Source organism: Gadus macrocephalus, chromosome 15 (genome assembly GCF_031168955.1).
Source record: "Gadus macrocephalus chromosome 15, ASM3116895v1".
NCBI lineage: Eukaryota > Metazoa > Chordata > Actinopteri > Gadiformes > Gadidae > Gadus > Gadus macrocephalus.
This window is the reverse complement of record NC_082396.1, coordinates 2,929,749-2,941,698: the sequence shown is the minus strand read 5'-3', so window position 1 is coordinate 2,941,698 and position 11,950 is coordinate 2,929,749. Positions and strand designations below refer to the sequence as shown.

General features: G+C 49.7%; 1 protein-coding gene across 2 annotated transcripts; it reads right to left on the bottom strand.

Annotated features, from left to right (window-relative positions):
* Nucleotides 1–115: 115 nt before the first annotated feature.
* zgc:172136 (uncharacterized protein LOC566376 homolog) lies at nucleotides 116–11,020 on the bottom strand. Of its 2 annotated transcripts, none has more exons than XM_060072942.1 (14): nucleotides 10,868–11,020; nucleotides 8,259–8,503; nucleotides 7,794–7,884; nucleotides 6,286–6,365; nucleotides 5,977–6,053; nucleotides 5,186–5,384; nucleotides 4,680–4,835; nucleotides 4,190–4,255; nucleotides 3,510–3,578; nucleotides 2,816–2,990; nucleotides 1,942–2,319; nucleotides 1,159–1,281; nucleotides 902–972; nucleotides 116–773 (listed from the first exon to the last, which is right to left on the bottom strand). In XM_060072942.1, exons 2-14 carry the CDS (start codon nucleotides 8,334–8,336, stop codon nucleotides 471–473), a joined length of 1,866 nt encoding a protein of 621 aa, XP_059928925.1. In that variant the 5' UTR covers nucleotides 8,337–8,503; nucleotides 10,868–11,020; the 3' UTR covers nucleotides 116–470. The 2 variants fall into 2 exon arrangements, with proteins under 2 accessions (XP_059928925.1, XP_059928926.1); XM_060072943.1 differs by lacking the exon at nucleotides 10,868–11,020 and adding an exon at nucleotides 10,686–10,835.
* Between the last annotated feature and the right edge of the window lie 930 nt (nucleotides 11,021–11,950).

Below are 11,950 nucleotides of genomic sequence, written 5' to 3'. Positions count from 1 at the left end.
GGCAATAAATATTCCGGTCGCCGACTCAAATGTGGCTGAACCTTTCCGTAACCCAGTGCTTAATCTGTCAACAACTGAAGAGAGTTCGAAGACATCCCCCCCCCCCACCCCTAGTAATATTACACACACACACACACACACACACACACACACACACACACACACACACACACACACACACACACACACACACACACACACACACACACACACACACACACACACACACACACACACACACACACACACACACACACACACTCCCCCGTCACCATCATGCCATGAAGACGTCACAATGGTGCGTCGCCTCCGAGGTGGAAGACATGGATAAAAAAACAACAACAACAACAACAACAACGTCGTCACACGCACACACATCCCTGCCTCCGTCCGTCCGTCCGTCCGTCCGTCCGTCCGTCCGTCCGTCCGTCCGTCCGTCCGTCCGTCCGTCCGTCCGTCCGTCCGTCCGTTTAAAGTATAAACTCCAGCAGCTGCTCCTCCCCCAGCCGGTCCAGGGAGAGGAAGTTGGGCGCCCTGCGCCCGTAGAAGGAGGGCTTGGCCGGGCAGTGCCCCGGGGGGTAGTACCCGGGGGGGCAGTACCCGCGGGGGTCCGCCGAGGACGGGCCCTTGGGGTTGTCCTGGGGGGCCGGCAGCCCGAAGGTGTAGCTGAGGGAGGAGTCCGGGAGGAGCAGGGCGGGCGGCGGGAACAGACGCACGTCGTCTAGACTCTGGCTCTGGCGGTCCACGCAGACGGGGGCCCTGGACTGCAGCACCTGGGGGAACAGACGGCAGACGGGGGGGGGGGGGGGGGGGGGGCGGTGGTGAGACAGGAAGTGGGCGGCGGGGGGGGGGGGTGGGAGGAAATGATGCGATGAGCGAATGTGAATAACAGACAGCGGACCTTTGCTAGGTTGTGGTTGCGCAGCTGAACCGTGTGGTTGTCGTCGTGGTTGGAGGGAGTTCCTTCACCCTCTGTGGAATCGACGAGTACAAGAATTAGCTCAGTTCAGAAAAAAAAATACATGAAACGTGACTGATTGATTCTCTTCACTACAGCGGACGAGGTTCCACCGCAGGGAAAATTGTTACTTTATAGAAGGAACGTATTTGAAACGATTCATCGATTTAAAAGGGAAACTGAAGAGGAGAGATCCATACGGAGATGGTCGTTGTCTTTGACGGGGGAAAAGTCCACCGATATGCCCTGGAGAAGATCAGCCAGGTGAAACATGTCCACGTGCTCGTCGACCAGAGTCTCTTCTGTTCTGCTTCTCTTCAACTCTAAGGAAAGGAAGTGTACCAAAACAGTGTTAAAAAAACCACTACTAGAAGGGCCCCTGTTTTACCACCAGGTGTCCGTGTGCTTAGTGTGCCTCAGTGACATCCAAGTGTCCACCTAGATGTAGGATGGATGGATCCGTCGACCATTATCTATCCATCATTTATCTAGGTGGAACCTACCACATGTGCTGTCACTAAGACACAGGGCTGTAATGGCTAAAGGCACTCGCACCTGGTGTTAAAAAGGTGCCCTTTAAAGCTTTAGTGAGTTCTTACTTAATGCTTACTACCGCATTGTCGACCATTATCTATCCCTCATTTATCTAGGTCGAACCTACCACATGTGATGTCACTAAGGCACAGGACCTTAGTAAACATGAACACCATTGATTACTAGACCGTAAGTAAAACAGTTAATTCACCCTTAGTGAGTTCTTACTTAATGCTTACTACCGCATTGTCGACCATTATCTATCCATCATTTATCTAGGTGGAACCTACCACATGTGCTGTCACTAAGACACAGGGCTGTAATGGCTAAAGGCACCCACATCTGGTGGTTAAATAGGGGTCCTTTAAAGCTGGAGAAATCAGCCACAGGAAGTTCCTCCCGTCAGGCCTCCCTCCAAAGCCACTCCCCCCCCGAAACACACGACTCACCGTCCTTCAGAACCTCGTCCGAGTCGAACTCCACCACCTCATCCCCCGAGTCCTCGTCGTCCTCGTCGTCCGGCGCGGGGGCATTGACTCCGCCCACGTCCACCCCGGAGGTGTGGGAGGAGCCGTGGCTGGCGGCGGAGCTGAAGCACTTCTCCGCCCGCCGCCGCCCGCCGCCCGAGCCCCCTTCGGCGGAGACGGCGGTCCCCACGGAGGAGGCCATCTCCATGGAGACGTTGCCGTGGTGCCGGGCGTCCACCTCGATGCCCGAGCTGCAGGTGGACTGGCGCGAGAGGCGGGGGCTCCCCTCCGAGCAGCAGCAGCCCTGGGGGTCCGCGTCCAGGTCGTCGCTGATGTACAACTCCCGGTAGCGCTTCTGGTCTGGGGACACACGAGCAGAGGGGGACGCTTTGACGCGAGAGACGATACCGAGACGGAGGCGTTGACGTTTTCATTGTACGACCAAAAACATATCAAATAATTCCTAGAAGAATGAGAGAATTGAACTGCAAACTATTAAACCTAACCCTGGAAAGCTGGGGAAACTATATTTTAAGTTAAAAAGCAAACTTTTGCCTTCTAGCGTCGATTATTTGACCTTATTTTGTATAAATGGGGCACTGGCACTCCGCTTAGCGACTGCAGGTGCATTTATGCATTTATTTTACTGTTTTCACATGAGATGGTCCATGAAAGATCAGGCCGAAAATCTAGTGGTACACCTTAGGTTAAAGGCTGGGATCTTCTGATCTAGACGGTCCTCAGACCTCCACCTCCTCCACCTCCTCCTCCACCTCCTCCTCCACCTCCTCCTCCACCTCCTCCTCCACCTCCTCCTCCACCTCCTCCTCCACCTCCTCCACCTCCTCCACCTCACCTTCCGTGTCCTCCAGCTGGCGGAGGTGCTTCAGGGCGGGCTGCAGGCTGAGGTAGAGCCGGTGGCAGCTGCTCAGGTGCAGCAGGAGGTGGCGCGAGCGGAACGGAGAGCCCGTGTAGTACACCAGCTTCCTGGCGGACGGCAGGCCATCGGGCTGGATCTCAAACCTCTTGCCCTGGAGCGAGCGGACGCAGATGGGTGGGTTATACACACTGGTGTTTATGTACTAGCACAGTGGTGGCTAGACCAGGGCTTGGCTTTACAATAAGGGTGCAATAACTGGCCATTAATTAACAATAGTTAATGCAGTTATAAACATTAACAAACAGTTACCTCAAACAGTTACAAACAGTTACCTCAATAGTTGATTAACAGTTAGCTAATGGTCTAGTAGTCATTTGCCAATGCTGGTCATTGGTAAACCATATTAAACAATGCATAAAATAATGCCTTAGTTTGAACACCATTACCTTAGTAAACATGAACACCATTGATTATTAGACCGCAAGTAAAACAGTTAATGCACCCTTAGTGAGTTCTTACTTAATGCTTACTACTGCATTAACCAATGTAAATTATTTATTTGGGTCACTACAAGGCGTATTGCCTCCATGTTCGGCCCACAGTGGAATGAGCCAGCGAGACATCTTGCCTGATTTCAGCTGAACAGAATTTCAAGTATTCAGACATTTACCAAGAAGGTGAGCCGCCCGACGTTGCACCAGGGGAAGTCGTACAGCAGCTGACGGAGGTTGTTCATCTCCTTTACGTGAGGAAAACAAGGAAAAATAATCAAACGTACATAAACATACTGGACCGACCGTCACCAGTCAAGATCAACCCTCACATATCATACACACAAATTCGACTAATTAAATAACAATTATCCCTTCGTCTTTCCAGTTTTAGTTTCTTGTTTGCTGGGGCCATCTGGACTGTGACCTGAGCGGGGGCGGCGGAGTCCCTCTGAGATATCTCACGGCCCGCTGGCTACGTAATCAGCCCCACAACCAGACCCCTAATCCCTGCAGATGGTCCACCCCGGACGGATCAAACACATGACAGAGATGGCAGCCTGCACTAACACCCCCCCCCCCACCCCCCCAAACCTCCTCCTCCCCTGCCGATACAGGGATGGAGTGCCCATGCACACACGCACACACACACACACACACACACACACATTCCTGACATGGTTCGCTCACAGGATCCTTCACAAGCAGGGCCACGGGGTTAAGGGGGTTATTGAGGGAACCCAGCACTCTGCTGCTGACGTATGTTGTTGACGCACAAAGACACACACACACACACACACACACACACACACACACCACCACCACCACCGTCCCTACTTCATCTGGCCGACGTACACACCTGATAAACCTGCATTCCTCGCAGAGTCAACCCCAGTAGGGCTGTTCCTCGGTCCTCCTTCTTGTCCTGGGGAGAAGAATAATTCAGGGGGGGGGGGTGGTTGAGAGGTCAGATAACAAGCCGTGTCAGAGTTGAGCTCCCTCATCGTTCACCGGTTAGGTAAGAGAAAACACTGCTGCTTTCAAAATAGCATTAAAAATCATGAAGTGAGGGCCGGTTTCACAAGCGGCAGATCCATCAACGCAACATGGGTAATGTTGACCCACAGCGTGTTTTTACTCGGAAATAGAGAGAGGAAAAGGAGCTGGTATGAAAAGTGATTCATTTCCACAAGTGCTCATTCATCAGCACCGACGTGATGAAACTCTCCCTTTTTAGCCGGCGAGAAGAAGGAGGAGGAGGAGGAGGAGGAGGAGGAGGAGGAGGAGGAGGAGGAGGAGGTGGTGGAGCGGCGCGTTCGGTACGACACCGGCGTGCGTTGACCTCTGACCTTTTGCAGCCGGTAGTAGGTGACGGGAACGTCCTCCAGCCGGCACGACTCCTTGATGAAGAGCAAGATGGCGTCCCGCGCCGACATGCCCGACAGCTCGCGGTGCACCTTGGGCCCGTGGCACAGCAGGTAGTGGACCCCGCGCTTGGCCACGATCTGGACGCACCGACGCCGAGAAAAAACACGTCAAAAGCTGCAGTCTATTGAATGGCTGTTGTTGTTGTTGTGTTGTTATCGCGCAGCACTTTGGATTGTTTGGTTAAAGTCGCTATTAATTCAAATGGATCTTAAAAAGGGGTGGATGAAAGATTTATTTAATGATAATTAATAACATAATGTGATGATGATAATGGTTCAAGTTGGCTTCAAATTCATTCAAACACTTCAACTCAATGAACACACACACACACACACACACACACACACACACACACACACACACACACACTGTCTCGTAGCCGAGACACACACCTCGTTGGACGGGCGCATCGCGACGGACAACGTACCCAGGGAGGGAAGAAGTCCTTGGGCTGGAAGCGGGGGCCGGCCCCCTGCTCCACCTCCTCCAGAGGGGGGTGGTCCCCCAGGTCGGCCTGCAGGGCGTAGCCCGCCAGCTGGAAGTAGACCTCCTCCTGCTGCCGGCACTCGGAGCGTAGCACCCGCTCCCGCAGGTCCGAGTAGTAGAGGTGCCGGGCCTTACGCTCACTGGGGCCACGCAGAAGAGGTGGAGGTGGTGGTGGAGGGGGAGGTGGTGGAGGAGGTGGTGGTGGTGGGTGTTGAGGTGGTGGTGGAGATGGAGGTGGTGGTGGGTGTTGAGGTGGTGGTGGAGGTAGTGGTGGTGGTGGAGATGGAGGTGGTGGTGGTTGTTGAGGTGGTGGTGGTGTTGGTGGTGGTGTTGGTGGTGGTTGAGGTGGTGGTGGTTGAGGTGGTGGTGGTGGTGGTGGTGGTGGTGGTGGTGGTGGTGGTGGTGGTGGTGGTGGGTGTTGAGGTGGCAGTGGTGGTGGTGGTGGAGGTGGTGGTGTTGCAGGTGGTGATGGCGTTGCAGGTGGTGGTGGTGGAGGTGGTGGTTGGGGTGGTGGTGGTGGGGGTGGTGGTGGTGTTAACAGGTGGTGTTGGTGGTGGTGGTGGTGGAGGGAGCAAAAGAGACAATAGTAAGACAACATACGACACCGGTAATTGGACTGATGCGTGTCGCGGCACGCTACGAGGCACGCCAGGCAGAGCGAAGAAAGTCACAGAGAGAGTTGGCCCCCGTCCAGGGGAGCGAGTCATGGTCGGGACGTGTGCAGGAACGTACCAGATGAGGCGGCCGTTCTCCACGTAGTACTGCACCTTGAGGAAGAGCACCAGGGGGAGTGGCCTCTTCGGCAGCCCCTACGACGACAAACGCACTCAATAAACACCATGCAGGGATCTCTTATTGTCATGCTAAAAGAACCCGTATGTCTGTGTGGGGAAGGGGAAGTAGGCCAGTATGGGGGGCTCGTGGACAATATACAGGGACGTGAGGGGTCAATGGGGGGCATGGGCAACATGAAATGGTCGCCATGTCGTGGCTACATATGCCATCTGATGGTGCCCGTTTTCTTTTAGTCAATAACTGTACCTTGGGTGAATCCGGCTTGGATTCTTTGGGGAAGTATTTTGTCAGTTTTTCCTCCATGTCCAGGAAGATGTGCTCATTGTCTGGGAAGAACAAACGGAGACAAGAGCACAGTCAGCGGACAAAACAAAAAGAAAAGTGCGACCAAGCGGAAGGTTTTCCAAACAATAGCCGCAATTAAGTGGAAGAAGACGAGGCAGAAAAACCCTGTTGCATCGTTAGTGAGTGAGGCTTCCCCCAGGAGTGGCGGCTATGTTGACGGCTAACCGTTCCGCTTTCTGACACGTTTTGCCTCCTTTGATTAGTGATTCATGGCCAACTTGTATTCATCAGCAGTGGTTATCCATGACAAAAAGGGTTCTTTCTTTCTACATCAATTCAACATAGGTTGAGGTACGGTTTACGTCACTTTCTGCCTCAGTTTGGGACACGATAACACATTCATTACTTTGACGGACATCCCAACACTGATCTCTTGGTAGAAGAAACTGCGTGGCCTTGGTATAATGCCACAGATATGTTGTCTACCATGTCGCAACCCTCCTCCTCTCTCCCCTTTCAGATGTTAAAACTATTTGACAAATAACGTTCCCCAGATTGCCTCACAAGAGGGGCAATTCCTCTCACCGTATCTCCCTCCCTCCTCCACCCCCCCCCCCCCCAACGCTGTGACTCACCCGCACCCCTATTCACCCCCCCCCCCCCCTGTGAGCAACACTCCTCTTGTCTTGCTGAGTTGCATCCCCCCACCGCCTCCTCCTCCCCCACCGCCTCCTCCTCCCCCACCGCCTCCTCCTCCTCCCCCTCCTCCTCCTCCTCAACCCCTCCTCCTCATTTCTCTTTCAGACGAGTCCCCCCCCCCCCCCCCCCCCCTTGCCAGTCCATCCCACCCTCCCTCCCTCCCTCCCTCCCTCCCTCCCTCCCTCCCTCCCTCCCTCCCTCCCTCCCTCCCTCCACTGAAGAGCAGGAATGCCAGGAGTGCATTCCTGCCTTAATGAAGTTAATATTGCGAGCATCCAGAGCCTAAGTGCTCCCTGGCCAAACACCAGAAAAACAAAAGGCCCCTTGTGTTGTGCGGTGAGCAATGCAATCCAACCATTACAAAAAAATACATATAGAAGGTGGGGTACAAAAGGAATGAGAGAATTTTTTTTTAAAGAGGATTAGGGCTCCTTTATGAAGATCGAAGGGGCGCGGTGGGTGTGTTGGGACTTTTGTTGTGGTGTTTGTGCCAGTGAAAGAAGGCAAATCCCCATTTTTCCCCAGTGTGTCAACAGACACCAAATGACAAAGGGCCACAACAACACTAAACCATGATTTGTGATGCGCAAACTCATCAGCCATCACCAGTCACACGTATGAAGACGTGAAGACATTATCCATCTGATGGACCGAGGCCGGTCCTACCTCATGCTGCGGTCTTGTGCTCTTCTCAGGATCACAAGATCCGATATGTTTCCGGGTCACAGATGTTACAGGGGTCGCCCGTTACACCACGCGGCCGGACTTACCTTTGACCACGGTGAGCCCGAAGAAGTGCAGCTCTTTGATCCCCAGCAGCGCGGCCACGTGATTGAAGACGTCCAGGCCGGTGGACTTGAGCTGGACGGAGGTGAAGGGGGGGAGCAGAGTGTGAGTCAACATGCACTCACCAACCAGCGATGCAGAGAACGATAGGGAGGGTTTCAGTCATGCACTCTGAAGTTCCATAAAAGGCGTTCAAACCCGTCATCTTGGTACTTATTGACCAATAGTTCTTGAATAACCAGTTGTTATTATTCTTATTATAATGAGGGGGGGGGAGAATAAACCAAGATGGTGGTTTGCGATAATGTTTGTGAAATCATGTGAAACTCTGCTTTGTTTTGGAGGCAGACAATCCCTCCCTAGGATGTTTCTAAGAACAAACAGCATGTTCCTTATCAGGGCACCACGGTGATAGAGAAGACACAGGGGTGATTCATGGCCACACCTACCCCCATGGGGACGTCCAGCTGCTCTTTGTTGGGGAGGAGGACGCAAATGGTCCTCTCCGGCTTGGCCAAGACCGACATGGCGTCCAGTGGCGGGGTGAGGGGGGGCGGAGTCGGAAGAACGCAGGTCGACGTCAATCAAACTGCTACTAGACCCTTCTTTTTCTCCGGGAAAAGGCTGCTTGTTTGGTTTGCTTTTTATCTCCCCACGACTCTATTCAGGCGGTAGCTCATCTTCCATGGTTGATCTACAGAAGTGAAAGAGCAATCATTAGGGGGGAGATTGAGGAAACCTGACCGGGATTTCTAAAAGGAAGCATTGTGTATTTCATCAGAAATCTTGATCTGGTGTATGAAGCAAGGAATGCATCGCTATATGAGCCATTGGAATCAGATAATGAATATCAGTCCAGGAAATATCAGTGCATCCCTACTGAAAACTCTTATGCCTCAAGGGCCCAACGTCTGATGATTAACCTACGGTTGAGTGACAGGTCAAGTATTCACTTGAATCTTTCACATCAAATTAAAAAATGTGTCGGCACCTTAATAGGCCATAACTTAGAACTAAATGGAAAGATGGGAGACAATCATTCATCCCCATCGGTCTAAATATACTCCTCCTCTTAAAAGGTTATACGGTTCAACTAAACAGACAAGTTATGCTGTTTTAAAACCGAGTTTTAATACTTCCACTGTTACACGACTGCACTGAGATTTAGAGTTCAGAGGAAAAAAACTATGAAAAGCAAACAACGATGTCTGTCTGAAGTAATCTTCTTTACTTAAGAGATGATTTGTTCCTCGACAACATTTGGACGACACTGGGAGGGAAGTTGTGTTACTAACTTGACCTCTATCATCTGATTAACTTCTCAGAATCAATTACCGGTAATCTGATGAATGAGTGCAGCTCCATGATTCTAATCCCAGTCTGAATCCCGCGCCGCACAACAACTTGACAAAAAGACCAAGGTAATCCATCTTGGCTACATACATAATCCACATCAAAGAAACATGATGTGTTCAGTGTTCACCAATAACACCCTGATCCCTAATTATCCATGTTATTGAAGCCTTGTTGTGCATCAATGGTGCACATACCCCCTTACAGTCACACACACACACCAGTCTTAATTTAACACAACTACGTAGATACTGAAACATCAGTTGACAGGTCGCATACAGACAAAAAAAAAAATCACAAAATCTTCACAAATGCAGTTATCCCATGTTAATCTTCATAACCTACAAGCAAAGCAGCCCAACGTACATCTTGGGTAGGCTAAGGTAAACAAAAGGAACGGTATGGGAGCAGGAGATATTATTTGCTTGCAGGAGAAACACTTGCTCACCAAGTTCAAGGAACATGTTCAAACACAGCATCACTCACACCTGCCCTTCTAGGCTAACTAACCTGAAAATCCAGTAGCCTTCAACAGCTTTCACAGCTAAACCCAACTGTTATCTGTGCGTGTATAGTATACACCCTGATATATGTAGGCCTATGCGTAGCATGATGTAAGCCTAATATGTGTGATGTAATTGTACTTTTCTAAATCACAGCGAGGGAGTGCTTTATACTTTGTACCAACAACAAATATTGAGATGTTGGAAATGGAGCCCAGATGCATTTGAAGCAAGTCATTAGCATCAAATCATGCACTTTAAATTTTAGTCCTTGATATTTTTACATGTTTATGGGTATGAGTCGTAGGAAGCTCAAATCAAATCCTTTTTAATATTTTGTGTGAGGAATGCCAAAACACTATCAGAACAAGTAAACTCTGATAGATCTACGGTCAGCAAGATATTTTACATTTGCATTGGGAACATGTTATCCCCTTGGACCTAAATTACTCATAAAATGGGACATGGAATTCAAAGTATATTAATCACAACATGATTACTTAGATATCCATGTTCGACCTGTTTAGGCCCACGTAGGCTACCAATGTCCAAAGTAAATCATAAATTCAGTTGTGTTTATGAATCGATCCGAACCGTCATGACCCACAGTCGTGCATCAGTGAGCCCCAACTGACGACTGCAGATGTCCCACTTGATGCTCACCAGTGCGGACCCTGCATCGCCCAGCACAGCCATCTGCAACCCTTAAAACCGCTCTAATCTCTCATGACATGCCGTGCGAGGGAACAACTTTGTCATTGAGCAATTTATAGCACAAACAATTAACCCTGGGAAACACATGCCAACGAATCAAAGAGACCCGACTGGGTAGATAAAATAAAAATGCAAAAATATCTTCAACAATATGGGGGCACTGCACATATCGGTAAAGTAAATGTCTGTGTAGACCCATGTCCAAGTAAAAACCGTCACACACTTTGCATATATATTTCAAACTCAAAGGTTCAACCAACAACACAGGCTACAAGTAGTTGGTTACTTAACTTTTGAACTACTCACTGTGTTCAGGGACTCAAATTATTAGTTGATAAAGCCATGCCCCTCAGATCCAAACACACATCACTAAACATAAACATGACTAAAACCTTCTCGGTAACGCATTTTTTCCAATGTGTATTAGGTAAGCTGTAGGGTTTGTGTGCAACATGCGATATGATGAAAAGAGTAGTCGACCTACTCACCTTCAGAGTATACGAGGGGAAAATTGAACTCCCTAAACACCTGTTGATGCACATTATTCAACTCGACCCCAGCCTCAACACAGACACTTGTGAAGATACGTCCAAAATCGCGTGTTGACTTTTTTTCAACCAACGTACTGTGGAAGCGCTCTGGGTGGAGCATACCATTTTGCTTACTAGAGGGGTGTTCAGTTGTAGTTTTAATTTAAACTATGCGTAGACCCTAAATATGTGAATGCAATATGCATTTATATTGTGATTTTTCTGTTGAATGGATGATTCATTTCAATATGGGAACCAAACAGAGCAAGTTCGATGTAAAATATAACTTGGATACAGTACACAATGCCGCATACGTTTACCCAGATTTGTCACGGATTCCAGTACCTCGAATTTATTCATATTTTGCGGGACGTCCTGAAATAATGTTTTTTTTTTTAACATTGTCCTACATTTATCTTGAGCGATTAAAAACTATATATATATATAACTATATTGCCTACACATTAGCACACAATATACATACTGCATGAATATAATTAATTGTTGTTTTGAGTTTTTTGTTCCATATCGACCAATTATTACAAGAATTATTTCTTGGCTCATTTTTGTCTGACCCTTTATATGCGTTGACGAAATGGTCTCAGCCTTTCTCCGCACACATTTTTTTAAAGCCCGACTCCGTCCCATTCTGTCATCTCTTTCTCGTCGCCTCTCTTTCGATCAGCCAGTGTATGTAAATTAGGCCCTTTGCTGGACTGGGACCCACATGAAGTCACCCCACACCACCCTTCTCCAAACGGCCTTTACTAGTCGGTGCATTGGGAGACTCGGGACGCGGGGAAAGAGGGGGTGCTGTGGGAGTTTCATTTGGCAGCTCACAAAGGGCGCCCCTTGTTTTCGGGGATCCAGTTTTTAAATCAGACAGACGGGGCAGCCCCCCCATCCGTCCCTCTTTCCAAATTTAGATCCACTCGAAATGAAAGCACGATGAGTCAGTCAGTGAGTATGTCGGTTGGGTAAAATGTGTCGTTTCAACGAGAACTTGAGAACATATGACTCATCGCTCTGTTTGTAATATTG

Excerpts from the sequence above, each read along its gene's own strand:
- zgc:172136 (XM_060072942.1), bottom strand. The coding sequence starts at position 8,336 with ATGTCGGTCTTGGCCAAGCCGGAGAGGACCATTTGCGTCCTCCTCCCC. Across the intron at positions 5,385-5,976 it reads GAGAACGGCCGCCTCATCTG|TGAGCGTAAGGCCCGGCACC; the intron begins GTACGTTCCTGC and ends GCGTGGCCCCAG. Across the intron at positions 2,320-2,815 it reads CCAGCTGGAGGACACGGAAG|ACCAGAAGCGCTACCGGGAG; the intron begins GTGAGGTGGAGG and ends GTGTGTCCCCAG.